The sequence below is a fragment of the Pan troglodytes genome, chromosome 9 (genome assembly GCF_028858775.2).
Source record: "Pan troglodytes isolate AG18354 chromosome 9, NHGRI_mPanTro3-v2.0_pri, whole genome shotgun sequence".
Lineage (NCBI taxonomy): Eukaryota > Metazoa > Chordata > Mammalia > Primates > Hominidae > Pan > Pan troglodytes.
Window position 1 is genome coordinate 13,534,092 of NC_072407.2, and position 19,224 is coordinate 13,553,315.

General features: G+C 43.2%; 1 protein-coding gene across 3 annotated transcripts in view; it reads left to right on the top strand.

Annotated features, from left to right (window-relative positions):
- Nucleotides 1-3,330: 3,330 nt before the first annotated feature.
- Nucleotides 3,331-19,224, top strand: part of IPO7 (importin 7) — a 65,112-nt gene continuing 49,218 nt past the window's right edge. Inside the window, exon 1 of one of the 3 annotated variants that reach the window (XM_001169290.7) lies at nt 3,331-3,603. In XM_001169290.7, coding sequence (XP_001169290.2) covers nt 3,520-3,603 — 84 coding nt within the window. In that variant the 5' untranslated portion in view covers nt 3,331-3,519. The remainder of the gene's footprint in view (nt 3,604-19,224) is intronic. The other 2 variants (XM_009459924.4, XM_009459925.5) reach the window with 2 other exon arrangements.

Sequence of the window (19,224 nt, forward strand, 5' to 3'; positions counted from 1 at the left end):
AATGCTCCCTGGGGCCAAGCTCCTTTTGTGGATACAGGAATGCTGGCTCCCCAGACAGGATCTTGTACCCAGTGTGCTCTGTTCTCTATGAAGGATGAGACACAGGCCCCATGCCAGCTGTAGATCTGCAAGCCTTGTTGGCTCCCTGTTCCCAGCACTACAGCTTAAAACCATATTTTTCACTACCACTTCTTTTCCCTTTCAGTTTTAGGGAGAGGAAATTAACATTTTTGGACTACCTTCTATGTGCCAGTTTCTTTCATATACATTGTGCTCTGCTAAAATCTTCACAATTCCATGATAAACAAGTCAATTCTGGAATCTAAAATAGGCATATAATATTAGAAAGAGGAGTAGCTTTTGAATCATGAAGAATGAAGCTTCAATTCTGGCTCAGCCACCTATAAGTCATTACTAGTTTATTAATTCCTTTCTTCATTTATTCACTTAAAGAATTTTTTAAACTCCTCCTATACATTCTAACTCTGTGGTAGGAGGTGAGGATACAAAGGTGAATAGAACATAAGCCTGTTTTCAAGGCCTTCACTTTGAGCAGTGGAGCAGGGAGAGGAAAATTCTTTTTATTTCTGAGACGGAGTTTCACTCTTGTTGCCCAGGCTGGAGTGCAATGGCACGATCTCAGCTCACTGCAACCTCCACCTTCCGGGTTCAAACAATTCAGGGAGAGGAAAATTCTTAAACAGATTGTATTTGTAACACTATTACACTTTTTACAGGTTATTATTATGAAAACTTTCTGACTCTTCACAATTTAAGTAGCCTGAGCCTCGGGTTCTTCATTTGTAAATTTTTTTTTGAGACGGAGTCTTGCTCTGTTGCCCAGGCTGGAGTGCACTGGCGCGATCTCAGCTCACTGCAACCTCTGCCTCCCTGGTCCAGGTGATTCTCCTGCCTCAGCCTCCTGAGTATCTGGGATTACAGGTGAGCACCACCATGCCTGGCTAATTTTTTTTGTTTTTTTTTTGAGACAGAGTCTTGCTCAGTCGCCCAGGCTGGAGTGCGGTGGCGCAATCTCGACTCACTGCAAGCTCCACCTCCCGGGTTACGCCATTCTCCTGCCTCAGCCTCCCGAGTAGCTGGGACTACAGGTACCCGCCACCACGCCCGGCTAATTTTTTTGTATTTTTAGTAGAGACAGGGTTTCACTGTGTTAGCCAGGATGATCTCGATCTCCTGACCTTGTAATCCGCCCGCCTTGGCCTCCCAAAGTGCTGGGATTACAGGCGTGAGCCACCGGGCCAGGCAATTTTTGTATTTTTAGTAGAGATGGGGTTTTGCCATGTTGGCCAGGCTGGTCTCGAACTCTTGACCTCAGGTGATCCCACCCACCTCAGCCTCTCAAATTGCTGTGGTTACGGTTGTGAGCCACCACGCCCGGCCTAAGTTAGGAATAATTCTGTCTTACTTCCAGTACTTCCAGGCACAGTGGCTGGCATATACAAGGTAGTAACATTGCAAAACCCACCGCTTCAGGGAAAGGCTTTCGTGAGCCTTTCCTTCTCTTTTTTTTGTAAATTAAAAACAATAAGTGATCATTTAACACATTGTATTTGAAGGCTTATAATTAATTTTAAGTATATCTGTTTATATAACTTTGTTACAATAATAACAGATATGAAAGGAAATTACTCCAAATCTCACCATCCTGTTAATAGAAAATAAATTATTTTCATTTGCTAGCCTTGCTTTTCAGTCTTTGTCCATGTTACAAAGCTATATCCTTCCATAAATACTTTTTTGTTATACTTTTTAATGGCTGTGAAATATTTAATTTACTGGATTCTTGCTATTTGCTTAACCAGTCCTATATTGTTCAACATTTCTCTTCAGAGGCAGAGTGATTTAGTGGAAACAATGGAAAGTTTGAAAACAAAGATCTTAGGTTTGAAATCTTAGTTGAACCTCTTACTACGTGACCTTGGGTAAGTTATTTAACCTTTCTAAAACAAACTTTTTCTTTCTTTCTTTCTCCCCCACCTCCCTCTTTTTTTAGAGATGGGGTCTCGCTATGTAGCCCAGGCTGCAGCGTAGTGGCTACTCATAGGCACGATCTTAACAGGCTGCCACCTTGAACTTCTGGTCTCAAGCAATCCTCCTGCCTCAACAGGAGGATTACGCCTGGCTAGGAAGGTGTCTTTTATTTTTATTTATTTATTTATTTATTTATTTATTTATTTATTTATTTATTTATTTTTGAGATAAAGTCTCGCTCTGTCACCCAGGCTGGAGTGCAGTGGCATGATCTCGGCTCACTGCAAGCTCCACCTCCTGGATTCACGCCATTCTCCTGCTTCAGTGTAACTGGGACTACAGGCGCCCGCCATCACGCCCGGCTAATTTTTTTGTATTTTTAGTAGAGACGGGGTTTCACCGTGTTAGCTAGGATGGTCTCAATCTCCTGACCTTGTGATCCGCCCACCTTGGCCTCCCAAAGTGCTGGGATTACAGGTGTGAGCCACCGCGCCTGGCAGGAAGGTGTATTTTAATAGCGATTATGCATTTACTCTGCATTAAGAGGTGATTTATATGAAGTCCCAACTAAAATTTGGATACTCAATAAAAAGCCATGATTTCAGTATTTGGTAATTACTAATATGTAATGTGATAAAAACCTTTCACACATAAAGTTCATTTAATCTTCCGTGTTATTGCCTTAGGATAAAGTCTCATAAGTGGAATTACTGGGTCAGAGTTTAAACATTTCGTTTCGTTTTGTTTTTTTGAGACGGAGTTTCGCTCTTGTTGCCCAAGCTGGAGTGCAATGGCACGATCTCGGCTCACTGCAACCTCCGCTTCCCGGGTTCAAGCGATTCTCCTGCCTCAGCCTCCCTAGTAGCTGGGACTACAGGCGCGTGCCACCACGCCCGGCTATTTTTTTGTATTTTTAGTAGAAACGGGGTTTCGCCGTGTTAGCCAGGATGCTCTCGATCTCCTGATCTCGTGATCCCCCCGCCTCGGCCTCCCAAAGTGCTGGGATTACAGGCGTGAACCACCGCTCCCGGTAGTTTAAATATTTTAATGGCTATCAGAAACACATCTCAAATTGCTTTTCAGAAAGTTTCCTTCAATTACGCAGCCATTAGCAATAGATTGCACCACACACTGTATCTGACTCCCTTTATGAACACTGTGGATATAGTATGTGAAACCTTTTGTAACTGATTGTTTTACTTTTCTTTTTGTGGAACTTGAACATTTTTCGTTTTTGAATAGAAAGACTTGTCTGTAGGAACTACAGCTCAGACAGCCACGTGGGCGGCGGACTGTGTTTGTGGACTACATCTCCCAAAGTGCTCCGCAGGCGCGCCCACAGGAAGTCGCCGGAGTATCTCCCGCCTCCACGCCGAGGCGAAGAGGTTCTATCCGGGGCCTTGGCGCTTCTCTTTCCTTTCGCGCCGGTTGCCGCTGCGGAGCGCGGCGGGTCCATGTGCGCAGTGAGTGGCGCTATTCCTGGCCCAGTAGCACCCGAGCCCCGGGTTTGACCGAGTCCGCGCTGCGATGGACCCCAACACCATTATCGAGGCCCTGCGGGGCACCATGGACCCAGCCCTGCGTGAGGCCGCGGAGCGCCAGCTCAATGAAGTAAGGACGCCCGGCTAGCGGTGGCGGCGGGCAGGCGGGTGGACAGAAGTGGCAGGCCGAGCCCCCGGGGCCTGGCCGGAGGCGCGGACGACGTCGTTGAGGGTCCCAGCAGGAGGGTGGGGCGGACATCTGACGGCGACTTCCACGCCGGGGCGCATCGGTGTGGTGTGGTGGTGGTGGCTACAGCCAAGGCTGCCTTTGCTTCGGATCCTGAGCTGGGCCTCTGGCTGCGGTCTAGGCATGAGGAGCCGGCTGAGGCGGGGCGGGCGTGACGGGTTGGACACATGGCCGGCTCGGGTGGCTGGCCGACCTCTGGCTCATTCCCAGCTCGTTCCTCACGTCCAGGAGGGGGCGAAACTTACTGGGAGGTTTTTCAGATGTTTCTGAGACCAGTCTCGCCGTCGCAGGGTTTGGAAGGGCTCCTGGGAATGCCGGCTGGTCCTTTGGGGGCTGCGCCTGTCATCCTTGTCACTTTGCTGGGCTGATCAGTGGCCTGCCTCGGGCACAACTTCCTCCTCTCTGGCTGAGTTGCTAGGGAAGGCTTTCAAAGGCAAGCCCGCGCCTCCTTGGCAGGACAGGGGTTGTGCGGGACACTCACAGAGTCTGATCCCTGCTCTTCCGCTGTCATAATGCTTCAGTCGGGGAGCTGGCTTATGTAGTGGGAAGGATCAGGTGAAGTGCACCCTTCTAGGTATAGCTGTACCATTGATTCCTTGAGTCACCTTGGGCCAGTCGCTTAACCTCTTGATCCTGAGTTTTTCTCATTCATAAAATTACGCCACAGAGTTGCTGTGACAGACAGGTGAGATAATGTTAAGTCTGAGTGCCTTGGAACGTGCTGAGCTCCTTATCAGTTCAGATATTGCATTCTCTGAAGGTTTTTTTTTCCCCCCATATTTTGTGGGGACCGCTCCTTGGAAAACAGCTTAATTCCATGAATATTTATTGTACTATCTCCAGTGTCATTCTTTGTTTCTAAACTTTTGCATTTTTACGTATTAATGATCAGTATTTTAAATCCTTCTTAAAAGGGCTGCTGTAACTTTTCTGCCAGTTAGTAACCGTCCTTTAGCATGCTGCTGAGTCTGCCAGCTTTACTGAACTTTAGTGTACATTTTTTAACTGAAAAATCACACTTTAAAATAGAAATTCAACTATTTTATGCGTCTTTTAGCTGGTAAGTAAATAATTTAAAAACATTGTTTATATTGACTTACCAGAAACAGCAGAAATATTACTAATTGGACTTTTTCAGTGTAAAGGGCTGCACTAGAGATCCTTGCCCTCATGGAACTTACAGTTCAAGAAGACTACCTACAGAGTTTACACAAATTAAATGTAAAATTATTTCAGAATGTTAAATCTATTTTATATATAAATGAGATCATTATTATACCACACAAAGTGATGATTACATGTTCAAATTTTTACACTCAGAGTCACCTTGGGAGGAGCTTAGATTTTTTTGGATATAAAATAGTGAGTTGAACCGTATTACCATTTTGAACCATTACCAAACTATGGAAGGAGCAATGGATCACTTTTTGTTTTGATTTGCTTTGTGATAGACATGGGTTAAGTTGAAAATTATTTTGCTTATTAAATAGTAATGCAGTTACAAGCCTAGAAAAGCTAAAAGTTTAGTCATGGTCATTTCTACCATGACTTTGCTTTAATCGCATATTATTTTGACTAATTATACTTGCATGTAATTATTAATTTTAAAAGTGAGTACTTGAAGAGTTGGTTTGCTTCTACAAAAATGGGGGAAATAATACTTCCTGAAAATCTGAAATTCATTTATTCCTCATATAGACATTACATGTCTAGTATATGCACTAACGTCTTGTAATAGAAACCTGGGGTATTTCACAAGCTAGTTTTTGGAAGATAAACAAATGATCAAAATAGTATTCAAAGCCTTTTTTACTTAACTGTTAAACTACTGTTTTGGAATACTGTCAAACAGTGAACACCGCTAATCTGTCAAAGAAAATTTGTTACATGGCCTTTATTTTTGTAATCCTTAGCTATTTACATTTCATACATTTCTTTCAATTATAACACCTAGATTTTTAAATATTCTTCCTAAGGTAAATTTTCTATTAGTATATTTACTTTCATTCCATTTTAATACACTACTTCTCCCTCTCCCTTCTTCCATTTAAATATTTTTTGCTTTGACTTTCTTGTGGCAGAACATTGATTTGGGAGACAGGTCTCAGATAAGTCTTGAATATAGTTAAGAATGAGGAAGTAACATTTCTGAAAGGCTCTTGCTTTGGAGAAGATAGAACGAATTATTCTATGATGTCTCCATTCCAGTGAAGCTGTGTTTTGGTTCATTTAGAACCAAAGAATAAGATCATTGACATTTGAATGAATCTCTTCACAAAGTGAAATAATCACTGACTCAATGTAAAATTTGTAAATGTTATTAAAGTGTTTATAGTATAGACAGTTTCAAAACAAAATAGCCTTCTGCCTCAGAGTCTTTGCACTTAACTCCTTGGAACTCCTTTCACATAGTTATCCCCCTCACTTGTTCTCTCATTTCCTTCCATCCCTGTTCAAATGTCTCCTTAACACTGAGGGTTTCCTTGACCATCATACTCCCTATCTCCTTTCACTTGTTTTTCTCTATAGCACTGATTTGTCATACATATTTGGCTTACTTTTAAAATTAATTTTATTTGGCCAGGCACGGTGGCTCACGCCTGTAATCCCAGCATTTTGTGAGGCTGAGGCGGACTGATCACTTGAGGTTGGGAGTTTGAGACCAGCCTGACCAACATGGAGAAACCCCATCTCTACTAAGAATACAAAATTAGCTGGGTGCGGTGGCGCATGCTTGTAATCCCAGCTACTCAGGAGGCTGAGGCAGGAGAATCGCTTGAACCTGGGAGGCGGAGGTTGCGGTGAGCTGAGATCGTGCCACTGCACTCCAGCCTGGGCAACAGAGTGAGACTCCATCTCAAAAAAATTAATTAATTAATTAAATTAAATTTAAAAATTTGGCTGGGCATGGTGGCTCATGCCTGGAATTCCAGCACTTTGGGAGTCCGAGGCGGGCGGATCACCTGAGGTTGGGAGTTCAAGACCAGCCTGACCAACATGGAGAAACCCCGTCTCTACTAAAAATACAAAATTAGCTGGGCGTGGTGGCGCATGCCTGTAATCCCAGCTACTAGGGAGGCTGAGGCAGGAGAATCGCTTGAACCCGGGAGGTGGAGGTTGCAGTGAGCTGAGATCGTACCATTGCACTCCAGCCTGAGCAACAAGAGCGAAACTCCATCTCAAAAAATAAAAATAAAAATAAATAAATAAATAAATAAATAAATTTTTTTTTTGAGACGGAGTCTTGCTCTTGTTGCCCAGGCTGGAGTGCAGTGGCACAATATGAGCCCACCGCAACTTCTGCCTCCTGGGTTCAAGCAATTCTCCTGCCTCAGCCTCCCAAGTAGCTGGGATTACAGGCGCTTGCCACTACACCTGGCTAATTCTGTATTTTTAGCAGAGACGGGGTTTTACCATGTTGGCCAGGCTGGTCTCCAACTCCTGACCTTGTGATCCGCCCGCCTCGGCCTCCCAAAGTGCTGGGATTACAGGAATGAGCCACCATGCCCAGCCTATTTATTTATATTTATTTTTTGAGACAGGGTCTTGCTCCGTCACCCAGGCTGGAGTGCAGTGGCACCATCATGGCTCACTGCAGCCTCTCCCTCTCGGGCTCAAGCAACACTCCCACTTCAGCCTCCCAGGTAGCTGAGACTACGGGGATGTGCCACTATGCCCAACTAATTTTTGTATTTTTTGTAGAGACAAGGTTTCACCGTGTTGCCCAGGCTTATTTTTAATTTTTTCAGAGCTAAGGCCTTGCTATGTTACCCAGGCTGGAGTGCAGTGGGCTCCACTGCACTACATAGTACACTACAGCCTAGAACTCTTGGCCTCAAGCAGCCTCCTCCCGTCTGAGCCTCCCAAGTGGCTGGGACTGCAGACACGTGCTACCACGCCTGGCCTAATTTTACTTAACTTTTCTTCTCCCCACTATAATTTTAAGTTTCTTGAGGTCATGAATTGTTATTTTTTGTTATTGTTATTCCTTGATTTGCCAGTAATAGGCTTTATGACTGACTTCCTGTTATAATATTAATAAATAACAATATAGGCTTTAGCTCTTTTATTTATTTTTTAAAATTTATTATTATTATTATTATTTTTGTGGCAGGTTCTCACTCTGTTGCCCAGGCTAGAGTGTGGTGGCATGATCTTGGCTCACTGCAGCCTCCAATCCCAGGTTCAAGCGATTCTCAGTCCTCAGCCTCTTGAGTAACTGAGACTACAGGTGCATGCCACCACATCTGGCTAATTTTTGTATTTTTAGTAGAGACGGGGTTTCACCACATTGCCCAGGCTGGTCTTGAACTCCTGACCTTAAGTGATCCACTCACCTTGGCCTCCCAAAGTGCTGAGATTACAGGCATGAGCCACCACACCAGCCGGCATTTTTAAATATAATGCCAGGAAGATTTTTATTAAATACTCATTCCGAAGGATAATTCCCAGTCTGGTTCATGTAACAGCAAATGTCTGTGTGCTAGGCACTGAGCTAAGTAGTTAGATGCAGAGAAATTTATGATCACTGCCTTTCTAGAGCTCCATAATCACCATGTCACTGGCCCTTACAATACATGTGGTCAGTACTATAATAAAGCTACATGTAAGTTTTGGATGAGGAAACTATTAGATCTGATTTTGGCTAAGGTGGATATGATCTCAGCATCAATAGTCTTTCCCCTGTTATATTTGCAGTCAAGAAAAACGCTGTAAGTGGAATTAGAGGGTTTACCCAGGAGACATTTAAACTCTTAGTTCCTAAGCTCAATATGGTATATAATGGTTATATGTATATACCTTTTTTTTTTTTTTTTTTTTGAGTGGAGTTTCGCTCTTTTTGCCCAGGCTAGAGTGCATTGGTGCCATCCGGCTCACTGCAACCTCCATCTCCTGGGTTCAGGCAATTCTGCCTCAGCCTCCCGAGTAGCTGGGATTAAAGGAATGCACCACCACACACGGCTAATTTTTGTGTTTTTAGTAGAGATGGGGTTTCACCATGTTGGCCAGCCTGGTCTTGAACTCCTCACTGCAGGTGATTTGCCCACCTCAGCCTCCCAAAGTCTTGGGATTATAGGCGTGAGCCACTGCGCCTGGCCTAATTTTATATTTTTAGTAGAGACGGGGTTTCGCCATGTTGGCCAGGCCAGTCTCGAACTCCTGACCTCAGGTGATCCGTCCGTCTTGGCCTCCCAAAGTGCTGGGATTACAGGCCTGAGCCACTGTGCCCGGCCTAATGGTTTTATATATATAGGCAGCAGTGCTACTTTCTCACTTGCTTTATATGAAAAAGTGATCTTGCTTTTGATAAGTTTCTTGATATTTTGTGTGTGTGTGTATGTTTTTTTTTTTTTTTTTTTTAACTCACACTACCCTGGATCACTTTTGGGATTGTCACAAAAGGTTAACTATTACTGCTGTATATGATATACCTTACTTATAAATGGTTCATTTGATTTCATTTTATTAAAAGTATTTAATGAAAATCTTAGGTCTGGAAAAGTGTAAAATAATGGCATATTTGTAAGATAATTTGGAATGTTTAGAATTAAGCAAAATATTTTAGGAAGACTAGAGTAGCCTGTAGTTTAGATAACATTCCTTCACCAGGAATATTTTGAAGTACTGTTCTGAATTTGGGAGAAGGAAAGTCCCTGGATACTTTGGCTGTTAGATAGCAAGTTATTCAATGATATAGCTTGTTAAAGATCTGAAAGAGGTTGGGCGCAGTGGCTCACGCCTGTAATCCCAGCACTTTGGGAGGTAAAAGCAGGAAGAGGATCGCTCGTCCAGGAGTTTGAGACCAGCCTGGGCAACAAAGGGAGACCCAGTCACTACAAAAAAATTTTTTTTTTTAACCAGAGCCTCGCTCTGTCACCCAGGCTGGAATGCAGTGGCGCAATCTTGGTTCACTGCAACCTCTGCCTTCTGGGTTCAAGCGATTCTCCTGCCTCAGCCTCCCGAGTAGCTGGGACTGCAGGCGCCCGCCACCACTCCTGGCTAATTTTTGTATTTTTGGTAGAGATGGGGTTTCACCTTGTTGGCCAGGCTGGTCTTGAACTCCTGACCTCAGGTGATCCACCCGCCTCTGCCTCCCAAAGTGTTGGGATTACAGGCATGAATCACAGCGCCCAGCTGCTAAATGATTTCTAATAAAAAAGTTTTTTTTTAAAGTTCCTAGTTGGAGGCCAGATGCGGTGGCTCACGCCTGTAATCCAGCACTTTGGGAGGCCGAGGTGGGCGGATCACAAGGTCGGGAGTTCGAGACAAGCCTGATCAACATAGTGAAACCCTGTCTCTACTAAAAATACGAAAAGTTAGCCGGGTGTGTTGGTGGGTGCCTGTAATCCCAGCTACTTGGGAGACTGAGCCAGGAGAATCACTTGAACCCGGGAGGCGGAGGTGCAGTGAGCCAAGATCACGTCATTGCATTCCAGCCCGGGCAACAGTGCGAGACTCTGCCTCAAAAAAAGAAAAATAAAATAAAAGTTCTGGCCGGGCGTGGTGGCTCACGCCTGTAATCCCAGCACTTTGGGAGGCTGAGGTGGGTGGATCATGAGGTCAGGAGATGGAGACCATCCTGGCTAACATGGTGAAACCCCATTTCTACTAAAAATACAGAAAATTAGCCGGGCATGGTGCTGGGTGCCTGTAGTTCCAGCTACTCAGGAGGCTGAGGCAGAATGGCATGAACCTGGGAGGCAGAGCTTGCAGTGAGCAGAGATCACACCACTGCACTCCAGCCTGGGCGACAGCAAGACTCCATCTTAAAAAATAAAATAACATAAAACTTCCTAGTTGGAAAGCATAAAAATAATATTTTAAAATTATTTTTATTGTTATTATTTTTTGAGACAGGGTTTCACACTGTTACCCAGGCTGGAGTGCAGTAGTGTGAACATGGCTCATGGCAGCCTTGACTCTCCTGGGATTAAGCTATCCTCCTGCCTCAGCCTCCCAACTAGCTGGGACTACAGGCGTGCACCACCACATCTGGCTAAGTTTTTGATTTTTTGTAGAGACGAGGTCTGTCTTTGTTGCCCAGCCTTGACTCCCAAGTGCTAGAATTACAGGTGTGAGCCACTGCACTTGGCTTATTACTGTTTTTTAACAAAGGCAGAGGGACGCAGTGAAGAGCCTTAGCTTTGTCCTGAGTCTACGACTATAATGACTTAACCTCACTATGCCTTATATTTCATGTAGCCAAGGTAGATGTCATATTTGCCTTTGTCAAATTCTTTTTTTTTTTTTTTTTTTTGAGACGGAGTTTCGCTCTTGTTGCCCAGACTGGAGTGCAATGGCGCAATCTCGGCTCACCGCAACCTCCGCCTCCCGGATTCAGGCGATTCTCCTGCCTCAGCCTCTTGAGTAGCTGGGATTACAGGTATGCATCACCACGTCCGGCTAATTTTGTATTTTTAGTAGAGACGGGGTTTCTCCATGTTGGTAGGCTGGTCTCGAACTCCCGAGATCTGCCCACCTTGGTCTCCCTAAGTGCTGGGATTACAGGTGTGAGCCACTGTGCCCGGCTTGTCAAATGCTTTAGTAACAAGAAAGGTTAGAAGTTCCTTGGCTCTTGAAATTACCTGGTTGTATTTTATGTAAAAATCTGATAGCACAGGATTCTTCTACCTCCTGTGTTCCTTAAAAATGGTCTGAAGTATAGTAGCTAATTGAAAGTCTCTTTGGTTATATTTCAATGGAGAGAAATAATACAAAGTTACAGTTTTGGCCGGGTGCGGTGGCTCAGGCCTGTTATCCCAGCACTTTGGGAGGCCAAGGTGGGTGGATCACCTGAGGTCAGGCGTTTAAGACCAGCCTGGTCAACATGGCAAAACCCTGTCTCTACTAAAAATACAAAAATTAGCCGGGCATGGTGTTGCGTGCCTGTAATCCCAGCTACTCAGGAGGCTGAGGTATGAGAACCGCTTGAATCTGGGAGGCAGTGGCTGAAGTGAGCCAAGATTGCTCCACTGCACTCTAGCCTGGGCGACAGCAAGACTCTGTCTCAAAAAAAAAAAAGTTACGGGTTTGAAGAGTATGTTTTAAAAGATACTGACATTAGTGATTACATTGGAAAATGTGGGTCCAGAGGGAAAACTGATTTTGAAGACATGAGTTACATACAGAGTGTCTAGTTTGAGGAGGTGGTAAACATCAAGTAGAAAAAGTCTAGCAGGCAATTGGAATGTGGAGCTGAAGTTTAGGAGAGAAAGCAGCAATGGAAAAGTGATATTCTTCTGCAGGCAGGTGATTACAGTAGTATGATCCAAAGGTATGGGATGGACTAGAGGGCTAAACTTTCAACCATGCCTATTTTGAGTAGTTTGATAAACATCTGAAAAAGCAGACTGGAGATTTTGTGCATAAAAGTAAGAGAGAAGCCAAGAAAGATAATTTTAAGAAGGTTGCTTGTGGTTAGTGGTTAGTTTCCTTTTTCTTTTTCTTTTTTTCTTGAGACAGAGTCTCACTGTTGCCCAGGCTGGAGTGCAGTGGCACCGTGTCAGCTCACTGCAACCTCCATCTCCTGGGTTCAAGCAGTTCTCCTGCCTCAGCCTCCCTAGTAGCTGGGATAACAAAGCAACCACCACCACGTCCGGCTAATTTTTTTATATTTTTAGTAGAGAAGGAGTTTCATCACGTTGGCCAGGCTGGTCTCGAAGTCCTGACCTCAGGTGATCCACCCTCCTCGGCCTCCCAAAGTGTTGGGATTACAGGCGTGAGCCACCACACCAGGCCTAATTTCCTTTTTCTTACATAGATTTAATAAATTCTGTACCAAAGAGCATGAATTACTTTTGAAAATGAGTAAAAAAAAATTAGAAAAAAGAAAGGGGTGTTGATACTCCTAAATGAGAGAGGTTAAACAAACTGAAGACTTTCTGGGAAAATGCATTAAAGTATCGGTAACCTTGGAAAAGTAATTTCTAATTTTTTTCTTTTTTTTTTTTTTTTTTTTTTTTTTTTTTTTTTTTGAGACGGAGTCTCGCTCTGTCGCCCAGGCTGGAGTGCAGTGGCGCGATCTCGGCTCACTGCAAGCTCCGCCTCCCGGGTTCACGCCATTCTCCTGCCTCAGCCTCCCGAGTAGCTGGGACTACAGGCGCCCGCTACCACACCCGGCTAATTTTTTGTATTTTTAGTAGAGACGGGGTTTCACCATGTTAGCCAGGATGGTCTCGATCTCCTGACCTCGTGATCCGCCCGCCTCGGCCTCCCAAAGTGCTGGGATTACAGGCGTGAGCCACCGCGCCCGGCCTCTAATTTTTTTCTTTTAATTTTTTTATTTTTTTGAAACAGTCTCTCTCTGTCTCCCAGCTGTAGTGCAGTGGCGCTATCTCGGCTCACTGCAACTTCTGCCTCCCAGGTTCAAGTGATTCTCCTGCCTCAGCCTCCCAAGTAGCTGGGACCACAAGCGTGCGCCACCACGCCCAGCTAATTTTTGTATTTTTAGAGATGGGTTCCACCATGTTGGCCAGGATGGTCTCCATCTCTTGACTTCGTGATCCGCCCTCCTCGGCCTCCCAAAGTGCTGGGATTGCAGGCGTGAACCATCGCCCCCAGCCTTTTAATTTTTAAAATTATTATTAATTTTCCACGCAGTCAGAGGGGAAAGCAATTTCTGATTACAGTGTTAGTGAGTGGAATGCTAGTAAGGGGGCAGGGATAAGATTGTAAGTTAAAAGGGTGGCCATATTGGGAAATTCGTTGATGTGAGAGTGTGCGTTTTTCTTTTTCTATTTTTTAAAGTTGAGCTTATTTTGGGTGGCAGAGAAAGCAGCAGGGAAGCTGGCTGTGTAGTAGAATAGGGGCCTAGGTTTTTGAGGCCTGTTGCTACTACCTGTTGTACTAATAGTTTTTCATTCATGTTTTATAGTCATCAATCCTTGAATTACATTCTTCATTACATTCTTCACAGTGCTTCAAGACCTCATTTTCCTATAGCATAAATCTGATGATGTACAACCCTTCACAAAAAATTCATACTCATTAAATTTTTTGGCCACAACCTACCAATTCATTTTTATCTTTCACTGTTCAAAGTCTTCTCTGATTTCTGAGTTTACGTCCCTTAGGTTCTAACTTGAAATTTTACTTATTAGCCCAATTGGAATTAAACTCCCAACATAACTTCATACTGATCTTTTTTTCTCTATAGTGTCTGGCGCATTGTCAGTACTAGTAAGTAGAATGGAGTTGGGTTTGTTGAAGAATTTTGATGAGATGAATTAAGTGTGACTATTGAAATTATCTGGGTTGATGACAGATAATGAGAAGGTTCAAAGATGTCTAGGAAGGTGATTTTGTGTTATGGTTAAGAGCTTTTAAAACTTAGAGTATTAGGAGTTTTAGCCCTAATTAATGATGTATAATGACTCATTTGGTGCTTCAGTTCTATGCTAGAATCCAGGAGTTTGAGAAGGGGACTACTGGGCATATAATTAGGGGCAGCATCCAGAAGTTATATTTATATTTTGACTCATATAAAATATCTATTGTAGCATCTTCTGAGGCCTGTATTGATGTTTGCCAAATTGTTGACAATAATACCATAATTGCCCAAATTTTAAAGGGTTTTTGTGATAAAGATTGAAACTAGTGATATTTTTAATTAAGCTTATTTTATTTTTATTTTTATTTTTATTTTTATTTTTTGAGATGGAGTTTCACTCTTTTCGCCCAGGCTAGAGTGCAGTGGTACGATCTCGGCTCACTGCAACCTCCACCTCCCAGGTTCAAGCCATTCTCCAGCCTCAGCCTCCTGAGTAGCTGGGATTACAGGCGCCCCCCACCATGCCCGGCTAATTGTATGTTTACCAGAGATAGGGTTTCACCATGTTGGCCAGGCTGGTCTCGAACTCCTGACTTTGTGATCTGCCTGCCTTGGCCTCCCAAAGTGCAGGGATTACAGGTGTGAGCCACCGCCCCCGGCCCTCATTTGTTACCTTCTTTGGGAGAATACAAGTCTTCATGTCTTAAGGATTTCAGGTGGGTAGAAATGTGTATGGGGCAGCTAGATGGATGTCCCTGGTTGAGATTGCCTGTGCTATATCCCCGCTAACAGAAATATACTTTCTTATTTTTACTTTAGCTTAGTTGTCTGAAAGTTATAAAGTTATGCTTTTTTTTTTGAGACGGAGGCTCACTCCGTTCCCCAGGCTGAAGTGCAATGGCGCAATCTCGGCTCACTGCAACCTCTGCCTCCCAAGTTCTAGTGATTCTCCTGCCTCAGCCTCCCAAGTAGCTGGGATTACAGGCAGCCGCCACCACGTCTGGCTAATTTTTGTATTTTTTTAAAAATAAAGATGGGGTTTTACCATGTTGGTCAGGCTGGTCTCGAACTCCTGACCTCAGGTGATCCACCCGTCTCAGCCTCCCAAAGTGCTGGGATTACAGGCGTGAGCCACCATGCCTTGCTGAAAGTTATGCTTTTTTTCATCCATTGCACTTTTAAAATTTATACTTATATGTTTTTGAAGGTAATAAGGTTAATAAAGGGATGAGTGTTGGGCCGGGCATGGTGGCTCACCCCTATAATCCCAGCACTTTGGGAGGCCCAGGTGGGTGGACCACTTGAGGTCAGGAGTTGGAGACCAGCCTGGCCAACATGGTGAAAACCCATCTCTACTAAAAATACAAAAATTAGCTGGGCGTAGCAGCACATGCCCCTGTAATCCCAACTACTCAGGAAGCTGAGACAGGAGAGTCATTTCAACCTGGGAGGCGGAGGTTGCAGTGAGCCGAGATTGCGCCACTGCACTCCGGCCAGGGAGACAAAGCAAGACTCCATCTCAAAAACAAAGTCGTAAGTGCTTATTTTCATAGTTCAGTGTTGTCGATTTAACTATTCACACATTTAAAGTATGCAATACAGTGGCTTTTAGTATGTTCACAGTTGTACAGCCATCACCCAATCTTTAAAACATTTCCATCACCCCACAAAGAAAATTCATATCTTACCAGTCACTCCGCATTCTGCCCCGACCCCATTCCTAGCCCTAGGCAACAATCCTATTTTCTGTCTATGTAGATTTGTGTATTCCAGACATTTCATGTAATTGGAATCATACAATATGTAGTCTTTTGTGACTGGCTTCTTTCATACAGTATTGTTTTCAAAGTTCATACATTGTTGTAACATGTATCAGTATTTCATTTTTTTTAATTGCCGAATAGCATTCTATTGTATGTATCGATAAGACACATTTTACTTTCATTAGTTGATGGGCATACAGGTTGTTTCCACTTTTAGAGTATTATGAGTAACGCTGCTGTGAAAGTTGGGGTAAAAATAGTCTCAGTTTTGTTTTTTTAAGTTAAATCTGGGTAACCAGCACCCAGACCAAGAGACATGTAACATTTTCATTGGCCTAGAAAGTTTCCGTGATACTCTTCCTATTCAGTACTGTTTCTCCTCCAAGTTACTATTTTTCTGACTTCTATTACTATAGGTTAGATTTGCCTGCCTTAACACACGTAATGTTGCTATACATCTGTCCAGCCAACAAAAACAGTGGTGGTTTTTGTTGTTGTTTAGGGTTGAGGTCTTGCTTTGCTGCCCAGGCTGGAGTGGAGTGGTGTGATCATAGCTCACTGCAGCCTCGAACTGCAAACGCATGCTTCCACTTCCAGCTATTATAATTTTTAGGCTGGGCGCAGTGGATCACGAGGTCAGGAGTTCAAGACCAGCCTGGCCAAGATGTTGAAACCCCGTCTTTACTAAAAATACAAAAAAATATATATATATATTAGTCGGGCACGGTGGCAGGTGCCTGTAAATTTTTTAAAATTTTCTGTAGAGGTAGTGTCTTGCTATGTTGCTCAGGCTGGTCTTGATCTCGTGACCTCAGGTGATCCTTCTGCATCAGCCTCCCAAAGGACTGGGATTACGGGTGTGAGCCACTGTGCTGGGCAGTTTTTGTTGTTCCAACATGGCTTCCAAACATAAACCAACAGTTTAATCTGGGGTTCTAATCATATAAAGTAGTCTGTTTCAAGTTAAGGAAAAACTTCAGTGTGGGGATCTCAAGAGAGATTGTATACGCAAAACCATATATGTGTGCTTTGTGGGTGATTTAAGGAACTAAAGGGTAACTTGGCTATACATCGATTTACACCTTACTGATGTTAGAGCGTACTCTAAGAAAGGTGAGATTCTACTGAATATGGATATACCAAAGGATATAAAATTTGTTATGTCTTGATATTTGCTAAGATATTTTCTGTGTTGTTTTATATACTCCTTGTAGCCATCCTGTGAAGTAGATTTTATTATTCTTATTTTGTAATTGAGACTTAGATTTACTGAATGAACTTGTTGAAGGCTTAGCATTCTAGGAAGTGGCATCACCTAGATTTACAACCAAGACTATCTGATTGCAGCAGTTGGTTCCAGGAATTCATGATTTGATGCAGGAGATAAGATATATACTGTAATGTAAATGGTCTGAAAAGTGCCCTAGTAGTGTGGATAGTAGTGTCCTTTGGGCTCATCCGTCTGTCCCTTAAATATAAAAACCTTTCTCACTCTACACTGCCCCTAGGCAATCACATCTTCCAAGGCATTTATTTCTTGGCTCTTCCAATTCATTCAGTGAATTTTTTTAATAGCTTAAATGCCACGTGTCATATGAAGAACTGGGGATATAAACAGTATAGTCCTTACTCAGTGGGGCTTAGAGTCTAATTAATAGGAGAAACAGGCATAAGACCCATCTACAAATATAGTAAACAAATATGTAATAAGCATTATGAAGAAAAATAATGGTTATGAGAGCAATAGGGAGCCCTACTTTAGCTTGAGTGATCAGGCAGAAAAGGCTTCTGTAAGGAAATAATGTTTAAGCCGAGACCCAAAGAATGCGAAGCTGTGAACCAGTTAACTGGTGGAGCATGCAAGAGAAGGATGTTGTAGGTAGAAAGACACAGCATGTACAAAGACTCTGAAATGAAGTCATGTGTTTCTTTTTGCTTTTATTATTTTATAATTGATACATGATAATTGTATAATACATATCTATGGGATACAGTGGTGTTTCAGTACATGTATACAACAACATAATGATCAAATCAGGGTAATTAGCATATTCATCTCAAATGTATATCATTTCTTTGGGCTAGGAACATTGAAAATCTGCTCTTCTAGCTATTTGAAAATATACAATAAATTGTTGTTAATTATGGTTACCCTACAGTGCTATAGAACACTAGAACTTACTAGTTCTATCTAGCTGTGATTTTGTAACTGTTAAATATGTTTCTTTCTTGTTGAAAGAACCTAAAGGCTGGTAGGTGGGGCAGTGAGTGGAGCGTGTTGAGAAAGTTTTTAAAAATGAGGCTGAAGAAAATGGCAGGGACAAGATGTCTTCATGTAGGACCTTGGAAGCTGCAGTAGAAAGCTTGTTAAAAGGTTTGCTTAAAGGGGATTGATTTATAATTTTAAAAGATCTTTGGCTGCTAAATGGAGAATGATTGGGGGCACAAATAGTTAAATTAAGAGGGATGATAGTCACTTGGACTAGGTTGGTGTTCATGGGAATGGAGAAAATGGATGCTTTTTTTTTTTTGAGACAGAGTTTCGCTCTTCTTGCCCAGGCTGGAGTACAATGGCACAATCTCGGCTCACCACAACCTCCATCTCCTGGGTTCAAGCGATTCTCCTGCCTCAGACTCCTGAGTAGCTGGGATTACAGGCATGCACCACCACCCCGGCTAATTTTGTATTTTTAGTAGAGACGGGATTTCTCCATGTTGGTCAGGCTGGTCTTGAACTCCTGACCTCAGGTGATCCACCCGCCTCGGCCTCCCAAAGTGCTGGGATTACAGGCATGAGCCACCGCGCCCGGCAGCATTTTAAAGAAGGATTTTGGGTATAGAATTGACAGGACTTGATATATTAAAGTGGGTTGATGAAGAGGAAGGTGGTGAGGATTACTGTGAGGATAGTGATGAGAGGTTGGGAGAAATGGTGCAGGGAAGTAGAGTAATAATTTTGAGGGGAAAATTATGCTTTGTAAAGATAGTGATTGGATGAGATCATCTGGGGAGAAGAAAGATGGCCTATGACCAAGTCCTGGTGAATTCTAGCATTTATAGATTAAACAGGATGAGAAATCAGTAAAGGAGCCTGAGAAGGAGAGAGACCAGAATAAATGGTATGCTGAGTGGCATAGGTGGAAGGGTGTTTAAGTAAAGTGATAGTGGTTGGCAGTGTTCACATCTAGGATAGTGGAAAGGGTCAATACCTCCCTTTCCTCCACCTAACTCCTTCTGTTCAGGTCTTCTGTATTAGGGGATCCTCCTTTTGATTCTTCCATACTGCTACTTCTTCCATTACACGCTTTTCCTTTGGTAACTATGAGAGATTGGTTCCAGGACCCCCACGGATATCAAAATTCATGGATGCTGAAGTCCCTTAATATAAAATGGTGTAGTATTTGCTTATAACCTGTACACATCCCCCTGAACACTTTAAATCTTTCTAGATTGCTTTTAATACCTAATACA